The following is a 20,135-nucleotide window of genomic DNA, read 5'->3' on the forward strand; positions in this document are numbered from 1 at the left end:
CCCTTGTTATTGACCCCCCTACTAAGGGGAAAAGTTCCTCTTTGTCTACCCTATCTATGCCCCTCATCATTTTGTATACCTCAATCAGGTCCCCCCTCAGCCTTCTTTGCTCCAAGGAAAACAACCCCAGCCTGTTTAGTCTTTCTTCATAGCTGAGGCGCTCCATCCCAGGTAACATCCTGGTGAATCTTCTCTGCACCCTCTCCAAAGCAATGTCTGTATGTGCAAAAATAATTATGGATAAGTTGGTAGCTTGCAAGCCCAGTCTGTCTTCAGTTAGTGTTAGTTGTTTAGTTATGATTTGCATGGGCCTCAGAAATATTTCATTTGCAAACAGTGCAGATTTTTCACTCAAAGCTTGTTGGTTTCCTTCAGTTTATTATTGGATGTATGTAAGATTCTATAATCTTAGACATGCTTGGTTATGGCTATGCAAATTTCTCAAAAATCAGGAGTGTAGAAGGATTGTGTAATTACTTATTTTGTAGTAACTTTAATTTTAGAATTGCATTTCTGTTCAGTTATATGGAGATGTTTGGAAATTGGGGAGGAACATTGGATCCTGTTTTAAATGGAAGAGATTTTCTATTTAGCAACACTTCTATAGTGAGTGGGGAAAGCAAATATTGGCATATGCTTACACAGAATAATGCAAAGTGAAACACAAATGTTTACCCTTTGGACCTGTGCTATATTTTTTCAATTGAAGAGTTTTGTTCCTGATTTTGCTGTTACAAATAACTCGTTATTTGTGTGTCTCTTGTTTTCTTTCAGGAAAGTGAAAAATGGGTGCATTTTTGGATAAACCAAAAACAGAGAAACATAATGCACATGGTGCAGGGAATGACTTGCGTTATGGCCTTAGCAGCATGCAGGGTTGGAGAGTGGAGATGGAAGATGCTCACACAGCTATTGTTGGCATTCCTCAAGGCTTGGACACATGGTCCTTCTTCGCAGTGTATGATGGTCATGCAGGCTCTCGAGTGGCAAACTACTGCTCAAAGCACTTACTTGAACACATCACAAGTAACGAAGACTTCAGAGGCACAAATGTGTCCGGGTATCCCATTGAACCTACCATAGAACATGTCAAGAGTGGTATCAGAACTGGATTTTTGAAAATTGATGAGTACATGCGTAATTTTTCAGAGCTGAGAAATGGCATGGACAGGAGTGGGTCGACCGCTGTAGCAGTGATGATCTCCCCAGAGCACATATACTTTATCAACTGTGGCGACTCCAGAGCTGTTCTGTACAGAAATGCACAACTTTGCTTTTCAACACAGGATCATAAGCCTTGCAACCCAAGGGAGAAAGAGCGAATCCAGAATGCAGGGGGCAGTGTAATGATACAGCGAGTTAATGGGTCACTAGCTGTGTCACGAGCATTGGGGGACTATGATTACAAGTGTGTCGATGGGAAAGGGCCTACAGAGCAGCTGGTATCTCCAGAACCTGAAGTGTATGAGATTCTTAGAGCAGAAGAAGATGAGTTTATTATACTGGCATGTGATGGCATTTGGGATGTGATGTCCAATGAGGAGCTCTGTGAGTTCACTAGATCTAGACTAGAGATAACGGATGACCTTGAAAAAGTCTGCAACTGGGTGGTGGACACCTGCTTACACAAGGTAGTTAATATATGTATTTTATTATGGATTGTTTTGAATTAACAATGTGTGTATTGATGTGATATTGATTTGATTTTAATATGCAATTATTGATTTCAGCCTCTTGTGGGGGGGGGGGCGCGGAGGGGAAAGGGCTTACATGAATTACTACTCTAATGTGCATGGTGTCATTGCTAAATACTTGTGAACCAAAAACAAAGTATGTTCAACATGTTATGATTAACCCCATATGATCTTTTACATTGAAACTCCCAGTTTTGTTTATGATTAGTATTTGTATACAGTAAGTTATTTAATCCATTTAATGCAGAACACCATGAAGTGGGTAGGTTACTGGGTTTGCACAATTAATATATTCATGCAATTTAAAAAAATTCTTTGTTGCGCATTTGACGGAGAGGGTTTTTCGTTATCTGTGGGTGAAAAATCAGCCATGATTTTTGCTTCAAATCACTATCCAATGACCACTGCTGAAAAATGTAGTTAAGAACAGTATCCACTATTGTTTGTGATGCCCCGTATGATGGAATAACTAGCTGCCTTTCATGGTCTTGTCTCCCACATGATGGATCATCACTTGGACAAAGTATTAGACATGTGGAATTGATCCTAGTAAGAATCAGTGCCTTCAAAAGAGATGGGGAGGGAAGAAAGAGGGGATAATTGTGAGAAAAGCTATTGCGAGTTCCTTTTTAAGATCCTGAGATTAGATAATGAATAATAATTTTATCAAACTTTCGGCTCAAAAGTGAAGGACCCTTAAGTACTAGTTCACACATTCTAAAATGACACACTTCCTAATGCTTTTCCAGAGATGCATTTAGTTTTTGTTCAAATGAGATTTAGAAGTAGAAATAGTAATGTGCTATGTTTTAAATGTACTAAAACATGTCAAGTGCAAACCGTGATATTTTCATGCCATTGCACCGCTTCGCTAACCTTGGCTACCAAGTTTCTCGGCTACTATTTAAATCACTAAAATTAAAGCCTGATCACTGTTCAGCTATTTTAGATGTGAATTTTTGTCTCAACAGGTTGGGGTCAGTGAGTTAGTGTTGTCGCTCATTCTGGATCCTGGGTTTAATCCAAGGTAGACTGCCTCCACTCCCATGGCACTGAAGATTGTACATGAGGCTATAGTCCAAGGCCAGTTAATAGTAACCATGAGTCCATAGTGCAGCGCAAAGCTGTCTATAATTGAGTACTAAATTAGCAGGCTTGCTCTGATGATGTAAGGATGGCTGATGTGGGAAATGGAAAATGCATTAGATGGTACTTTTCTTGGGTGCACAATTGGAACAAAGTAAATGGAGAATTATAACCCATCCAATCCCATCCATTGCTGTACCTGCTCCGGCAGTGCTCGAAACTGATAGAAATGTCAACAGTGGAGAAATGTTCCATAGCTCACCATTCACCTTGAGCACAAGAATTTCCCCCCAAATCTTTTCTGCATTGTTTTGATGCAAAATTGAGATGTTTGCCTTTGTTTAGATCAAAGCTGCATCGAAGTAATATACAGTGCAATTTGAACTGGAAGATTATTGTAAGTCAGGTACAACAACATGGGAACATTGTTTTATAGTCCAAATATTTTGTTGTCTTAAAGATACACAAGATACAATTCAATAGAACTGGGAGCATTTTCTTGCCTGCACTTTTAGTTTAAAGTTAAAGGACCACAAACTAGGTGTGACTTTAAACTTGCTGGCTGCTTTTCTGACTACTACATCTTACCTGAAAAATGGGGCATTTCTATCACAGGGGAAAACTAAGAAGGGGAGATGACCGCATACTTTCCCACATGATCATGAAGATAGAGGCCAGAGACGGGAGCCTGAAATTACAATTCATACTTCTGTAGAAAATGAAATCTCATTTGTTCAAATTGCATTTGCTGTATTGTACTATAGGGAGAAATCTACTTCACAATAACTGTTCCAAATTTCTAAAGTCTTTCCTGCAATGTTAGTGAATTTGGTCATTTTTAGATACTAGCTATGTAATATTGTAATTCATATGCTGTTTTGGCTAGTTTGACTGTGTGCAACCTTTCCTGGTGATGAATTGAATCAAAATGCTGCAGATGACCTGCAAATCTGAGACCCACAGATCAACTGTTGGTTAGCTTACTGTGCTCTAGCTCTGCAAATGGTCATGTTGAAACATCCACGATGAATAACCTTCATTTGGGGCTTCTATTTTTAACTGATACCTGACTGCATGAATGGGTATGATATTACTGGAAAATTAGTGCAAGTTTTAAGCCCCTAGCTCAGGAGACTGCTCAAAATGTATTCCATTTTACTTTCGTAAAGAAGAACGGATAAACCCTGGCATCATAAAGGATTGATGGGTAAGGAAGCTCTTGGGACTGCTACACATTTGAAAGGATGGATAAGAATTTTACATCCTGGAGACTGGGAGCTCTACTTTGTATCCCAGCTGCATTATTTATACTAGAAATCTGCTGTGATTTGTGCCTTACTAGTGCAAACTGGATTTGAATATTTAGTTGAATGGGGTGTAATCAGTAATATTTGGGTTTAAAATCAGCATGCGGAACCTCCATGATTTTCCTGATTATCTGCAAGAAATTTTGTGGGACAAAGCCTTTTATGAAATGTATAGCCCACTAACACCAAACTCCTATTTGACACAAATTCACCTTGCAGCCCAAGGAACATTAATTTCAACCTTTTAATTCCTGTGCAGTGTATTGCTGTATGATTCATGCAGGCCAAAATTTGGAGACTCTTCAATTACCCAGTTTATTACAGTGCAGTTGAACGTCTATTCACATTGCAGTGGATGATAACAGAGATTCCACTGCACCTTTTAGAAAATGTATGCCACCTGTACATGCAAAAGTATCTGCAAAGTCTCAACTGGATGGAACATCTTGATAATTTAGCTTATGTTTTAAGGGAAGATATCTTGAAATTCTATCCTTTTCTGCTTGTATCATATAAAAATGTGCTTCTGATTTTACGTACTGTAAGGGATTTTTAAACTGGCCTTTTAAAATAGTTCTAGTATCCATTTTTGTGTGTGTGCACGTGTCTCTGTATTGTGCTCATCAAGCTGAGGGATGTTAGTGCTCGGGAAGGAAAGATTTTTCCTGGGATGTCTGCAGCGACATGATACGATGTATAAATGCAAATTCATTCAGCTTGCTCAAATTAGGAACTGAGCAGAGTGTGATTGAATCTACACCTCTCATTCTGTGACTCAGCTAATACTGCATCACTTAATGCCACTGAATTTATGGAAAAGGAGGATAGAAACTTGGGGAAATGAAGGAGAAAAGAAGGACATCAATCAGAAGTAGACACAAGGGGAAAAGACAAATGATAAGAAACAGGAGGAGGAGGAACCAAACAGTTTATAATTGATATACCTATCAATTCAGTTCATGAAAAGCGACGAGTTAAGTTATTAACTATAGGTTTTTATTGGCTAAATAACAGAGCCCACCCTCGTGGGTGATCGGATCCAACAAGGAGGAATACCAGCCAGTCGACCACCTTTATACCTGGGCAAGCAGGCGGAGCCATGGGCGGAGTCAGCTGTGGTCAGCCCAGGTATAACAGCGTGGCAAGAGGTGACCTTGTGTAGTGATTAAACAGTGATAACCATAGTGTAACGATATAAACAGTGATAACCATAGTGTAACGATAGTGAACGATAAAAGTGGTTTACCACAATAATTTAGTTGTTCGTGCAGCTGTTTTAAAGAAATTATAAAATGTCTTTGTTCCTCTGCAAATATAAGCTTCGGAGGGTTACCCATCTACTGTGGAGCAAGCACCTTGGGCCTACTGCTTAGCATCTCCTCAGAGCATTGACTGTCAGGAACTAAGGACAATGGTGAATTGAACTTGCATCCCTTCATGCACTGGGACTATGTATTTATGATCCAATGGCTTCTGCTGTCACAGGGTTATTTCTAGTCAGTCTCCCATGGTGTTGCTCTCGGGCTATTGTTTTATTAAATATAGGAGCCGAAAAAATTTATTGACAAAATAAAGTTAGCATAACTGAGTTTATAGAAGAAATGGAGGATAGTGGAACTATGTTGGGGGAATAAAACATAATTGGGGCTACAAAACAGCAGAATTAGCGGTTTAAAAAAAAAACCCATTGAGGCTATGAAAAAGCAGCATATTGAGAAAAAGTATAACGGGTTTTTTAAAAAAAAGCAGCACAAGTAATTTTAAAAATAAGGGGAACATTGGGGCAATTTTTAAAAGTAATTTAAAAGAGCACTTTTTCTTTTGCTTTATTTTGAATTCCTAACTTTAAAAAAGTTCTGATAATTTTTTTTTTTAAGGGCTAAGAGAGAAACTTACTGGGGTCAGGACGGGTGTTTGGGTTGAGTGTGGATGGACAGTGTCCTTTTATTTCAAAAAAAGTCTAATGCATGAGATTGGAGGTATTGGAGGCCTTGAGTGCCTCAAAAAAGCTGATGGCGCATAAAAAAGACCAGGGTCTGGTGTTCAGCTATAGTGCGCTCTAGGCCAGGTGTGTGAACAAGGCCTGAGTGAGGAGTTTACGGGTACAGTTTTGCCTTGGTGTGGGTGGTTTTGTTAAAATTGGGTGTGTGGGTGTGTTGGAGGTGCTGAGGACTTCATGTGGCTGAAGAAAACTGTTGCATACAGAGACCCAGTTTACCACAAAATAATTGAATATTTTAAAAAGGTTACAAGAAGGTGCCAAGAATTGATCAATGGTATGAGGAAATACAAATACTTACAAATTGGATCTTTTTTCATTAGAACAACACTGCTTATGGGGCAATATGATAGAAGCGTTTAAAATGAAGGGATGGGACAAGGCAGGTAGAAGCAGACTCTTTCCAGTAGTTGAGGGGTCAAGAGGCCATAGATACAAGATTACATATCAGAGATTTATGAACACAGTGCGTTGTGAGGCTGTGGAATTTACTTCTAGGGTTCGCAGTTGAAGCAGAGACTGCCAAAATTCAAGATTAGATTGGATAGGTGGATGAACGAAAAGGGGTTGAGGGGATATGGGCACAGGGTGGTTCATGTGATTAGAAGGATTTGCACACATGGAGGGTAAATACTGATGTGGACTGGTTGGGCCGAATGGCCCGTTTTCATGTAACTTGCATGTAAAAAGAGTCACCTGGCCTCTTGCCTTGGCTAGAATGGCTAACCGAGAAGTTTGGAAAAACAAAAATTGCTGCAGAGCCTCTCAGTGGCCAGAGCCTGCAACTACATATAGATAGAAAGCAGTTCTTGAAGTATTCTACCATCGCAGACTGTCATATTGATGGGAAAATCCTATTCCAACATATGGTAGGGGTTCCTGATGTAACCTAGGTGCAGATGGAATCAACATCAAAATACAAAGCAAGTGTTTATGGGTGACTTTTTTATGTGTGTTATATAATCCTTGATAAGTATACTCAAAATACAGTTTATGTTAATTATGAAGGAAGCAGAAATGAGAAGCAGGCTTGCTCAATGATGTTCATGGTTAGGATCTTTATAACATCACTTATTTTTGTGACATCAAGTGGTTTGAATGTTTTTTATCTCTTAATTGGGTTCTCGAAGTACAGTACATTCATGTTTTGAAGCTATTATACATATAGGCGTACATACATATATTTTATGAAACCTTTGTGAAATTAAGGGTACATTAAGATATATTTTGAGGAAATTCTATATTTAGGTTTATATTCACACACGCATTTTGAGACTGTACATTTCTCTACAAGGTTTATTAAGTCAGTCCACAGTGCCTGCAGGAGGACTTTACTGCCATATGCAGGTCTCTTAGCACAGTGTGCTTGCATTGAGAGTGATCTAGAGCAGGCGCTGAGGCAGCTTGTATGGCCCTATTAGTTATGCTTGCGAATGGTGGGAGGGGTCCCACATACTGATGGTTGTGTTGCTTGGGGTTGATTCTCATGGTTATTGGATAGATTGCTCCAAGGGGCTAGTTTATGTTTAAGTTTTTAAGAAGAATCCTTAGATTACCTGGTGTTTCCCCCGTTTCAGGGAGAGGCCAAACATCACTTGTCCTGATTGAAACAAATGCAGAACATCTAGCATCCATGTTGAGGTTGCACTCTGCCACTAAGGGGAATGCATTTTGCAGCTAATAATATGTGCTAGCCCACTCATTTTGGGAGACACTTCCTCTCCAGTGGGCAGGCCCAGCAAATACAGAGCTGGGTTCTTTGGGGTTGTGAGACTGGTCAAATTCCTAGTGATTTCTGGGACTGCTGTCCAGAATGGCTGGATGCAGGGGCATGACCAGAATATGTGTAGGCGGGTGCCTTCTGGCCACAGCCCCTCTAGGAATCATCTATATAGAGGGCTGCAAATGTAAGAATAAAGGACTGGAAAGGACCAGCTGGACCATCACGCTGGTCACTCTCCACATGGTGCAACCTAGAAATACCATTTTAATACCTTTGCACCCCACCGCTCCACAGGAACACCGTCTCCTCAAAGAAAAAAAACCTTGGCCTAATTTAGAACAAACTCTGGTAAATTTCTCTCTCACCTCTGCAGGCAATCAAGTAAGCTCCAGGAGACCAAGGTAATTAGTACCATTATCCCCATTAACCACCTACTTTTTATAACTTGTGATGTCTCCCAATTGCAGAAACTTGTGAAGCTCCGTTAAGAATAGTGGCACCAAATTCGCACGTACTGCTATATTACGCCATTGATCGACAACTCTCTGCTGAAAGAATTTTGCAGCATTTAATCTAACTCTAATGCTTTAATTTGTACCAGAATTCTCTAGTTCTCCTTCACCTATCTAACTCAGGAATCCTATCCATGTGGACAGAATCTATTCCCTTTATTATTTTAAAGATCTCGATCATATCCCCTCGAAGTCTATGCTTTTCCAAGGTAAAAAGTTCCAGCTCTCTAAGCTTGACCTAGGTATCAATCAAGAGCACCTAGAGATTCCTCCACAATTTGAGGGCATTAGAACTGAACGATATTCTAAATATAACTGGACCGAGGCCTTGTACTTCCAAGCTTTATATTTAATTATCCTAGCTACGCATCTTCACACCCCATTTGCTTTCACACAGCCTCGTGATACTGATCATAGATTTTCAATGACTCATTAGCTATAATTGCCAGGTCCTCCTTTGGCTCAGCTGCCTTGAGTGCACAACCCTGCATGGTGTATACATGCTTGGCATTGACCCTGCCCAAATGTATTATGCTGCATTTGTCTATATTAAAATGTGTCTACCAGACACTAGGTGTATTTTTCTATAGTGTCCAAATCTTTCTGCAAGCTGCTTTTTTATGTTGGTGCGCATGTCTACATTCCTATATATCTACATTATATGCGTAAACTTGCAGATTGCTCCTCTGATGCCTTCTTCCAGATAGTTAGTAAAGGCTGAAAAGCAATGGCCCTAACTCTGAACCTTAAGGGACTGCGCTGATTGGCCCCGACACAGAGCTACTACCATTAACAACTACGGTCTATGCAAATACAACCAATTCTTTATCTCGCCTAAGATCTGCCTACCAATCCCACAAGACGCAACCTGGCTTAGCAGCCAGCCTTTTATAAAGTACTTAATCAAAATATTTTTTTAAAGTTTAGATACACTATTAATTGGGCTCCCCGCATGCGCCAAGTTCGTAACCTCCAAGGAATTCGGTCAACTTGGTAGACAGGACCTCCTTTTCGAGAAACTGCTGAAGTTCTCGAATAATCTCTTTCAAAGTGTTCATATAATGCATCTCTAATAACCTCTTCAAACAACTTGCCTATAGCTGACGTCAAACTAATTGGTCTATAATTTCCTGGTTTTGTCTTGCTACCCTTTTTAGATTTAGGCACCACATGGGCCTCCAGCAGTTCCTGGGAATACCTGTAATCCAATGCTAGGAATTGCCCCAGCCCAAATGTGGTCTATATTTAAAAAAAAAAAGTCTACCAGATACTAGGCTTATTCCTTTTATTGTGTCCAAATCTGCCTGCAACCTGCTTTTCTCATATGTGTACATATCTACTTGCCCATATATCTACATATAAACTTGCAGAATACAGCCCCCATTTCTTTAAACACTCTAAGGCCAGCAGCCCCATCTGCTCTGAGCTGTAAATTTAGCAAATGCTATTTCTGCATCCACTTTCACACGTTCAACTTTAGCATCAACACTATGCTGCAGTGTTAGCTCAGTGTCCTCTTCAGTGAAGAGTGATACAAAGTAGCCTTTTAAAACTTCAGCTGTATTTTGGGACTCTACCTAAATTTGTCTTGCAGAATCCCGTACTAGCTTTATACATTCCTTCTGACTCCTAACAAAATAGCTGGAAAAAACTTGCTATCACTGCCACAGATTAGGATGAAATTTGTGGAATTTATGTGGGGTCTAACATGCGATGTATGAGTTGAGTTGATCATAGTGCATTTTGTTGCAGGTGTTGCTAATTAGGGTCTGGCTCCATGTGCTATTTCCCTCCTCCCTCCCCCCCGCCCCCCCCCCCCCCCCTTTGACAGTAAGTCTAGGTTTTGTTCTTAGGATTCCCTTCGAGTTTTCTGTTCGTGCCCTTGGTCGCGAAGGTGCAGAGGGTGGAGATGCGCAGTACGTTGTTAATGAGTGGAGGAAAAGTTCTAAAGTGTTTAGCTCATGTTGAAGTCTACAAAATATTTCAAACTTCGAGATAGTGGCATTGGTCATGCTGGGAGAAGTGACATTTTTGGATTACTGTTCGAAGGGCATAATCCTGTCCCTCATGGAGGAGCTTTCTAATCTTGTGATGGGGCCCTGCATCCATTTGACTTGAGTCCTCCTGGGAGCGCCCCATTATGCTAGATTTGGGAAAGACCGATCGACCTGGTGGGATCTTCAAAATGGCATCAATCTGTCTTCAGGGTAAAATGGTGTCTTCTGAGGATGTATGAATAGCAGGTTGTGTAAGGGGATTGGGAAGGAAGTTTTTGCTTCCATTCCCAGCCATAGGTTTTGTTGGGGAGGTAGGGACCAGTCCACATTCAGAGTCTGAGCATTCCAATGATATTGTCTGTAATTTGGGAGGCCAAGTGCTTATTCTTGGTTAGGAGCTGGAGGTGTTTCTGTGGTGTCTTGTTCACTCAAGAATTTGGAGATGTGACTGTCCAAATTATAGAATTGTCAGTTTGGTACTTTGATGGTGTTCATTTGTACTGTGTTTGTCCTCCCAGTGGGTAACGAAGGTAGGTTGTTCCATCTGGTTAGGCCAGTGAATATGTTGCTGGACTTCAGGTTTTCAGCTACGTCCTTGGTTGTGAAGGTGCAGAGGGTGGTGATGCACAGTACGCTGTTAATGCATGGATAGAAAAGTTCTAAAGTGTAATCCGGAGACCTAGACTAATAATCCAGAGAATGTGATGGACATGAGGTCAAATCCCAGCATGGCAAAAAAACCTGCTATCAATAAAAGTGACCATGAAGCTGTTGGATTGTTGTTAATAACCCAAATGGTTCAGTAATGTCCTTTTAATAACAACAACTTGTATTTATATAGCGCCTTTAATGAAGTAAAATGGCCCAAGGCGCTTCATAGGAGTATTGTAAGATTAATTTTTTTTGACAGCGAGCCATGTAAGGAGAAATTGGGGTAGGTGACCAAAAGCTTGGTCAAAGAGGTAGGCTTTAAGAAGTGTTTTAAAGGAGGAAAGAGTGATAGATAGGCGGAGAGGTTTAGGCAGGGAATTCCAGAGCTTGGGGCCAAGGCAACAGAAGGTACAGCCACCAGTGGTTGAGCGATTATAATCAGGGATGCTCAAGAGGGCAGAATTAGAGGAGTGCAGATATCTCGGTGGTGGGGCTGGAGGAGATTAGAGATAGGGAGGGGCGAGGCCATGGAGGGATTTGAAAACAAGGATGAGATTTTTGAAATCAAGGCATTGTTTAACTGGGAGCCAATATAGGCCAGCGAGCACAGAGGTACTGGGTGAACGGGACTTGGTGCGAGTTAGGACACGGGCAGCTGATTTTTGGATGACTTCAAATTTACATAGGGTACAATGGGGGACGCCAACCAGGAGTGTGTTGGAATAGTCTAGAGGTAACAAAGGCATGGATGAGGGTTTCAGCAGCGGATGAGCTGAGGCAAGGGCTGAGACGGGTGATGTTATGGTGGTGGAAATAGGCGGTCTTAGTTATGCCACGGATATGTGGTCGGAAGCTCATTTCAGGGTCAAATATGACACCAAGGTTGTGAACAGTGTGGTTCAGCCTCAGACAGATGTTAGGGAGAGGGATGGAGTCAGTGGATAGGGAACGGAGTTTGTGGCGGGGACCGATAACAATGGCTTCGGTCTTCCCAATCTTTAATTGGAGAAAATATCTGCTCATCCAGAATTGGATGTCTGACGAGCAGTCTGACAATTTAGACACCGTGGAGGGGTCAAGAGAAATGTGGTGAGGTAGAGCTGGGTGTTGTCGGCGTACATGTGGAAACTGTCGCAGTGTTTTTGGATGATGTTGCCAAGGGGCAGCATGTAGATAAGAAATAGGAGGGGGGCCAAGGTTAGACCCTTGGGGGACACCAGAGTTAACAATGTGGGAGCGGGAAGAGAAGCCATTGCAGATGATTCTCTGGCTATGATCAGATAAGAATGGAACTAGGTGAGTGCAGTCCCACCCAGCTGGACGACAGTGGAGAAGCGTGGAGAAAAATGGAGTGGTCAACCTGCCCAAGGCTGCAGGCAAGTCGAGAAGGACGAGTAGGGATAGTTTACCTTTGTCACAGTCACAAAGGATGTCATTTGTGACTTTGAGAGCTGTTTCGGTGCTGTGGCAGAGGCAGAAACCTGATTGGAGGGATTCAAACAAGGAAAGAAACCTGCCATCCTTACTGGGTCTGACATATACGTGACTCCAAGTACCACACCAACATGGTTGACTCTTAACTGTTCTATGAAGTGGCCCAGTAAATCACATAGTTGTATCAAATGGAGGGATGAGTTGGAGTGAGTTCCTTTTGTACAGGGTGGTGTGTTCATAAGGTATCTAAAACCGTCCTGTGACCATGTAAAGGGTAGAATTCCTGAACCGGGATGGGACCCATATCCTAGTGGAAAGGGTAAATAGGGAGATGGTAAAGACTTTAAACTAGTAAGAAGGGGGGGAGTGATCTACAAGAAATGAAACCAGCCTAAATATAAGCAAAACTGGAAAGGAAACAGAACATAGAAAAATAGGAGCAGGAGTAGGCCATTTGACCCTTCGAGCCTGCTCCGCCATTCAATATGATCATGGCTGATCCTCTATCTCAATACCATATTCCCGCTCTCTCCCCATACCCCTTGATGCCTTTTGTGTTGAGAAATCTATCTACTTCTTAAATATATTCAGTGACTTGGCCTCCACAGCCTTCTGTGGTAGAGAATTCCACAGGTTCACCACCCTCTGAGTGAAGACATTTCTCCTCATCTCAGTCCTAAATGTCCTACCCTGTATCCTGAGACTGTGACCCCTCATTCTAGACCCCTCAGCCAGGGGAAACATCCTCCCTGCATCACGTCTGTCTAGCCCTGTCAGAATTTTATACGTTTCAATGAGATCCCCTCTCATTCTTCTAAACTCTAGTGAATACAGGCCTAGTCGACCCAATCTCTCCTCATACGACAGTCCTGCCATCCCAAGAATCAGTCTGGTGAACCTTCGCTGCACTCCCTCTATGGCAAGTATATCCTTTCTTGGGTAAGGAGACCAAAACTGCACACAGTACTCCAGGTGTGGTCTCACCAAGGCCCTGTATAACTGTAGTAAGACATCCTTGCTCCTGTACTCAAATCCTCTTGCAATGAAGGCCAACATACCATTTGCCTTCCAAACTGCTTGCTGCACCTGCATGTTTGCTTTCAGTGACTGGTGTACAAGGCAAGGACACCCAGGTCCCTCTGTACATCAACATTTACCAATCTATCACCATTTAAATAATACTCTACCTTTCTGTTTTTCCTACTGAAGTGGATAACTTCACATTTATCCACGTTATACTGCATCTGCCATGCATTTGCCCACTCATTCAACTTGTCTAAATCGCCTTGAAGCCTCTTTGCATCCTCCTCACAATCCCACCTAATTTCGTGTCGTCAGCAAACTTGGAAATATTACATTTGGTTCCCTCATCCAAATCGTTGATATATATTGTGAAATAGCTGGGGCCCAAGCACTGATCCCTGTGATACCCCACTAGTCACCGCCTGCCACCCTGAAAAGGACCCATTTATTCCTACTCTCTGTTTCCTGTCTGTTAACCAATTTTCAATCAATCCAATGTGCTTTAATTTTGCACACTTACCTCTTAGTGGGACTTTCTCAAAGGCCTTCTGAATTCCAAATACACCACATCCACTGGTTCTCTCATCTATTCTACCAGTTACATTCTCAAAATCTCCAGTAGGTTTGTCAAACACTATTTCCCTTTCATAAATCCATGTTAACTTTGTCTAATCCCATTGATATTTTCTAAATGTCCTGTTATCATAGACTTTATAATAGACTCTAGCATTTTCCCATCTACAGTACTGATGTTCCCTGTTGTCTCCCTCCTTTTTTAAATAGTGGGGTTACATTTGCCACCCTCCAATCTGCAGGAACTCTTCCAAAATTCTATAGATTATGGAAGATGACAACCAATGCATGCACTATTTCCATGGCTACCTCTTTTAGTACTCTGGGATGCAGATTATCAGGCCCTGGGGATTTATCAGCTTTCAGTCCCACTAATTTCTCCAGCAATATTTTTTTTACTAATACTAATTTCCTTTAATTCCTCCTTCTCACTAGACCCTTGGTTCCCTAGCATTACTGGGAAGTTATTTGTGTCCTCTTCCGTGAAGACAGAACCGAAGTATTTGTTTAATTGCTCTGCCATTTCCTTTTTCCCCCATTATAAATTCTCCCGTTTCTGACTAAGGGACCTACATTTGTCTTCACTAATCTTTTTCTTTTTACATACTTGTAGAAACTTTTACAGTCTGCTTTTATGTTCCTTGCAAGTTTACTCTCGTAATCTATTTCTCTCCTCTTAATCAATCTCTTGGTCCTTTTTTGCTGAACTCTAAACTGCTCCCAATCCTCGGGCTTGCTACTTTTTCTGGCAACTTTATATGACTCCTCTTTGGATCTAATACTATCCTTAATTTCTTTAGTTAGCCATGGTTGGGCTGCTTTTCCCTTTGTGTTTTTGCGCCAGAAAGGAATGTATAACTGTTGCAATTTATGCATTTGTTTCTTAAATGTTAGCCATTGCCTATCCACCTCCATGCCTTTTAATGAAGCTCCCCAATCAATCATAGCCAACTCCCTCCTCATACCTTCGTAGTTTTCTTTGTTTAAATTTAGGACCCTAGTTTCGGATTGGACTTCTTCACTTTCCATCTTAATGAAGAATTCTATCATGTTATGGTCACTCTTCCCTAAAGGAAGAGCATAGGAAAGAATAAAGTAAGGGAGGACATTGATGGCCAGGGAATAAATAGTGCTATAGAACAGGAGTATAAAAAGATGGTTAACAGTGAGAGGAACTGCTATTAAAAATGTTAAACTTTCTGTACAGTAATGCATACAGTGTCTATAATAAAACCGGGGAACTGGAGGCAATAATATGTTGTGAGGAACCAGACATAGTAGGGATTACTGAGACATGGCTACAGAAAAATTATTACTGGGAATTAAACATTGCAGTGTATAACATATTTAGAAAAGATAGAGGGGGAAAAGGGGAAGTGGAGTAGCTGTACTTATTAGGGGTAACAATGGCAGTTGAAAGAAAATGACACAGCTATCAACAAGACAAAAATAGAATCCATGTGGATAGAGATAAAAGATAATAAAGGATCAATCATACTAATAGGGGTAGTCTACAGACCACCCAATAGTGGAAGGGAGGTGGAGGAAGAAATATACAGACAAATTAGGGAAATTATTAAAAAACATTATTGTATTGAACCTTGGTTAGACCACACTTGGAGTACTGCGTACAGTTCTGGTCGCCATATTATAAAAAAAGATATAGAGGCACTGGAGAGGATGCAAAAAGGATTTACAAGGATGATACCAGAAATGCGAGGGTATACTATCGGGAAAGGATGAACAAGCTGGGTCTCTTTTGAAAAGAGAAGGCTGAGGGGTGACCTAATAGAGGTCTTTAAAATTATTTTTTTTTTAAATTTATTGATGGGATGTGGGCGTCGCTGGCTAGGCCTGCATTTATTGCCCATCCCTAATTGCCCTTGAGAAGATGGTGGTGAGCCGCCTTCTTGAACCGCTGCAGTCCATATGGTGTAGGTACACCCACAATGCTGTTAGGAAGGGAGTTCCAGGATTTTGGCCCAGCGACAGTGAAGGAACGGCGATACAGGTCCAAGTCAGGATGGTGTGTGGCTTGGAGGGGAACTTGTAGGTGGTGATGTTCCCATGCGTCTGCTGCCCTTGTCCTTCTAAGTGGTAGAGGTCGCGGGTTTGGAAGGTGCTGTTGAAGGAGCTTTGGCGAGTTGCTGCAGTGCATCTTGTAGATGGTACACACTGCAGCCACAGTGCGCAATGGTGGAGGGAGTGAATGTTGAAGGTGGTGGATGGAGTGCCAATCAAGCGGGCTGCTTTATCCTGAATGGTGTCGAGCTTCTTGAGTGTTGTTGGAGCTGCACTCATCCAGGCAAGTGGAGAGTATTCCATCACACTCCTGACTTGTGCCTTGTAGATGGTGGAAAGGTTTTGGGGAGTCAGGAGGTGAGACACTCGCTGCAGAATTCCCAGCCTCTGGCCTGCTCTTGTAGCCACAGTATTTATATGGCTGGTCCAGTTCAGTTTCTGATCAATGGTAACCCCCAGGATGTTGATAGTGGGGGATTCAGCGATGGTAATGCCATTGAATGTCAAGGGGAGATGGTTAGAGTCTCACTTGTTGGAGATGGTCATTGCCTGGCACTTGTGTGGTGCGAATGTTACTTGCCACTTGTCAGCCCAAGTCTGAATGTTGTCCAGGTCTTGCTGCATATGGACATGGACTGCGTCAGTATCTGACGAGTCTCGAATGGTGCTGAACAGTGTGCAATCATCAGCGAACATCCCCACTTCTGACCTTCATGATGGAGGGAAGGTCATTTGATAGAGTATATATAGAGAGAGACTGTTTGTACTTGTGGGGAAGAGCAAAATTAGAGGCCATCAATTTAAGATAGTCGCCAAGAAATCAAAGAGGGAATTCAGAAGGAACTTCTTTACCCAGCGAGTGGTGAGAATGTGGAACTTGCTACCACAGGGAGTGGTTGAAGTGAATTGTATAGATGCACTTAAGGGGAAGTTAGATAAACAAATGAGGGAGAAGGGAATAGAGGGTTATGCTGATTGATTTAGATGAGGAAAGATGGGAGGAGGGTTGAGTGGAGCATAAACACTGGCATGGACTGGTTGGGCCAAATGGCTTGTTTCTATGCTGTATATCCTATGTAATCCTATGTATTTAAGTGAGGATATTTTGTGTGCATTCTCTCACCATGTACTCATGGAAGTCTGAATTCATTCTGATGCATGTCACTAAATGTTTTGTGGCCAGGATGAGTGGGGATAGGGGGCATCCCTGCTTGGTCCTCTGGTGCAGAAGATATTCAGCGGAGTTGAGCCTGTTGTGGGATGAGAGTACAGGATTGTAATTCACCCCTGGAACGTGTTACAAAAGACCATTCCTCAAGTGTTGTGACGAGCAGTTTACACTTGACTTGATTGGAAAGCTTTTTTTATTCATCTAAGGCGAGTACCTGGGTGTGTGTGTGTGTTTTAACCACATTTAATGGCCACCTGGTGTTCCTTGAGAAGTGGCCCTGTATAAATCCTATTTGGTTTGCACAGACCAGCACAGAGATAACGGCTTGCTTTATTGCAGTTACTGAGTTCCTTGGGAGAATATGGTAGGAATAAATACTGGGATCTACCATTCCCTGATTAGGCTATTGGCCAAGTTATGTTGTCAGTAGCAGCTTCTTCCTCAGCCTTAGACCCCTGCTTCTAACTTTCCTTGACTTTATTTACTACCTTTTTCCCCCTTGCAGTAGCTCTTTTCCTACAATGCATGTTCGGTATTTTTTCATTGCTGTCATCTCATCCCATTTTCGTCTTTTTTTTAAATTTAGTTCCACTCTGCTGTCTTTGTTCTTAGGAACATAGAACATAGGAGCATGAGTAGGCCATTCAGCCCCTCGAGCCTGCTCCGCCATTCAGTGAAACCACGGCTGACCTGCGATCTAACTCCATATACCCGCCTTTGCCCTATATCCCTTAATACCTTTGGTTAACAAAAAGCTATCAATCTCCGATTTAAAATTAACAATTGATCTAGCATCAATTGCTGAAATAAGAACAGAAAATGCTGGAAATACTCAGCAGGCCAGGCAGCATCCGTGGAGAGAGAAACAGAGTTAATGTTTCAGACCTGAAACGTTAACTCTGTTTCTCTCTCCACGGATGCTGCCTGGCCTGCTGAGTATTTCCAGCATTTTCTGTTGTTTCAGATTTCCAGCATCCGCAGTATTTTGCTATTGTATTGGCATCAATTGCTGTTTGTGGAAGAGAGTTCCAAACTTCTACCACCCTTTGTGTGTGGAAGTGTTTTCCTAATTTCACACCTGCAAGGTCTGGCTCGAATTTTTAGACTATGCCCCCCTAGTTCTAGAATTCCCCAACCAGCGGAAATAGTTTATCTCTATCTACCTTATCTGTTCCGCTTAATATCCTGATAACTTCAATCAGATCATCCCTTAACCTTCTAAATTCTAGGGAATACCACCCTAATTTGGGTAATCTCTCCTCGTAACTTAACCTTTGAAGTCCGGAATCTTCTGCTGCAGCATCCCCTCATTTTTGCTTCATTTGGTTTCTTTTTTCCTGTTTCCCTTTTCATCTGTTGTCTTTTCCCCTCTTCCTTCAGAAACCACACTACTTAACAGTAGGTAGTGAGCCAGTGGTTGTGGTTTAAGGAAGGAGATTGCAGGTTTCACAGACATTGGAGTTCTGTCTCTGAGCATGGTTAGAAAAAAGACACTTTGTAGTTGCTGAAAGTTAGTGAGTGAGTGGGGTCTGTAGAATTTGTTGCAGTTGGGAGCGGTCATCGGAGGCTGAAGAAAGCCAAAAACTTGCTGGCATGCTCTTAATAGGTCGGGAAGGCAGAGTGGTTGCAGTCACGACTGCCTTTGATGACAACAATTACCCCCAAAATTAAATTTTCTTGGAACTTGCTTTAATGTAATTTACTTGACTTGCTGTATACTGTCATGTTCTGCATGTATGCTGTTGGATTGTTGCAACTGACATCAGTTGCTTCTTTGCTAAGCATTTAGTACGTTACTGTTATGTGGTTTCATGCTGCTCTGCTTTGGAGGTGCGCACTGTTTATTTTATACACAGTTGGTATTATAAAATTAAGTTGCCATTTTCTGGTATTATCCGTTACTCAGGATTCATGTGTTGGTGTTTCATCATGAGCAACGGTATTTATTGTTGCTTATAGAAAAGTCTTTGTCCATTTAGTCATTGCACTTCAAAACGTTTTTGTAGGTGTTTTGTAATCTAAAAGCTTTCCTTTTCCAGCAAAATATCTATTTTTCAAAGTGATGGCTGCAACTCCAGCCAAATTTTGCTTTTATGTATTCAGAGTTGATCAGTCGTGAAAGGATTTTTTCTGGTTGATGTCAACAGCTTGTTTTAAGACCCGCATTGCTGGTGTTGATTTTTTTTCTGGTGGTTGACCTCTGAAGTACTTCTTTGTTCACTGATGTTGCTTGAGTGTTATTTTCAGAAGTGTGACGACGTCTCCAAGCTCAGCAAAATGGCTCTTGTAGCCACCTAATTTTGGAATTCAGGCAAGAGGGAGCATCCTTGATCATCTGTGAAGAGACTTGGGGTTCTGGATTCTTTCCAACATTCACTTCTAGCTCCAGGACAGAAGCAAGTTGAGGTAGCAAAAGTACTTGGGAACAGTCTTAAAAAGGTAGCACCTAACCATGCCTTATTCTGTGTCCACTGACTAGGTATTTCAGAGTCTTTAACCAGTACATAGATAACTCGGAAATACAGTAAACAGTGAGGAGGATAGTAGCAGACTTCAGGAGAACATGGACTCACTGGTGAAATGTGCAGACAGATGGCGGATGAAATTTATTGCTGAGAAATATGAAATTATATATTTTGGAAGGAAGAATGAGGAGAGGCAATATAAACTAAATGGCTCTGGATTTCCCTCCCTAAAGCTCTCTACCCCTCTCCCCCTTTTAAGATGCTTTTTAACACCTACCTCTTCAAACAACTTTTGGCCCCCTGTCCTAATATCTCCTTATGTGGCACAGTTTTGTGAATACTCCTGTGAAGCGCCTTGGGATGTTTTACTATATTAAAGGTGCTATATAAATGCAAGTTGTTCAGTTTTTAAAGCGGGTGCAGAAACAGAGATCTGGGTGTTCACATACACAAATCTTTAAAGGTGGCAGGACAAGTT

At 41.6% G+C, this 20,135-nt stretch overlaps 1 protein-coding gene across 10 annotated transcripts in view; it reads left to right on the forward strand.

Annotated features, from left to right (window-relative positions):
* The window catches only part of ppm1ba (protein phosphatase, Mg2+/Mn2+ dependent, 1Ba), a 124,152-nt gene that overhangs the window by 60,183 nt on the left and 43,834 nt on the right, over window positions 1-20,135 (forward strand). For all 10 annotated transcript variants that reach the window (XM_085980390.1, XM_085980389.1, XM_085980388.1 and 7 more), the window contains one exon: window positions 775-1,631. In XM_085980390.1, coding sequence (XP_085836516.1) covers window positions 786-1,631 — 846 coding nt within the window. In that variant the 5' untranslated portion in view covers window positions 775-785. The remainder of the gene's footprint in view (window positions 1-774; window positions 1,632-20,135) is intronic.

The sequence above is a fragment of the Somniosus microcephalus genome, chromosome 3 (genome assembly GCF_052327205.1).
Source record: "Somniosus microcephalus isolate GS21.2 chromosome 3, FLI_Smic_1.0, whole genome shotgun sequence".
In the NCBI taxonomy this organism is placed as follows: Eukaryota; Metazoa; Chordata; class Chondrichthyes; order Squaliformes; family Somniosidae; genus Somniosus; species Somniosus microcephalus.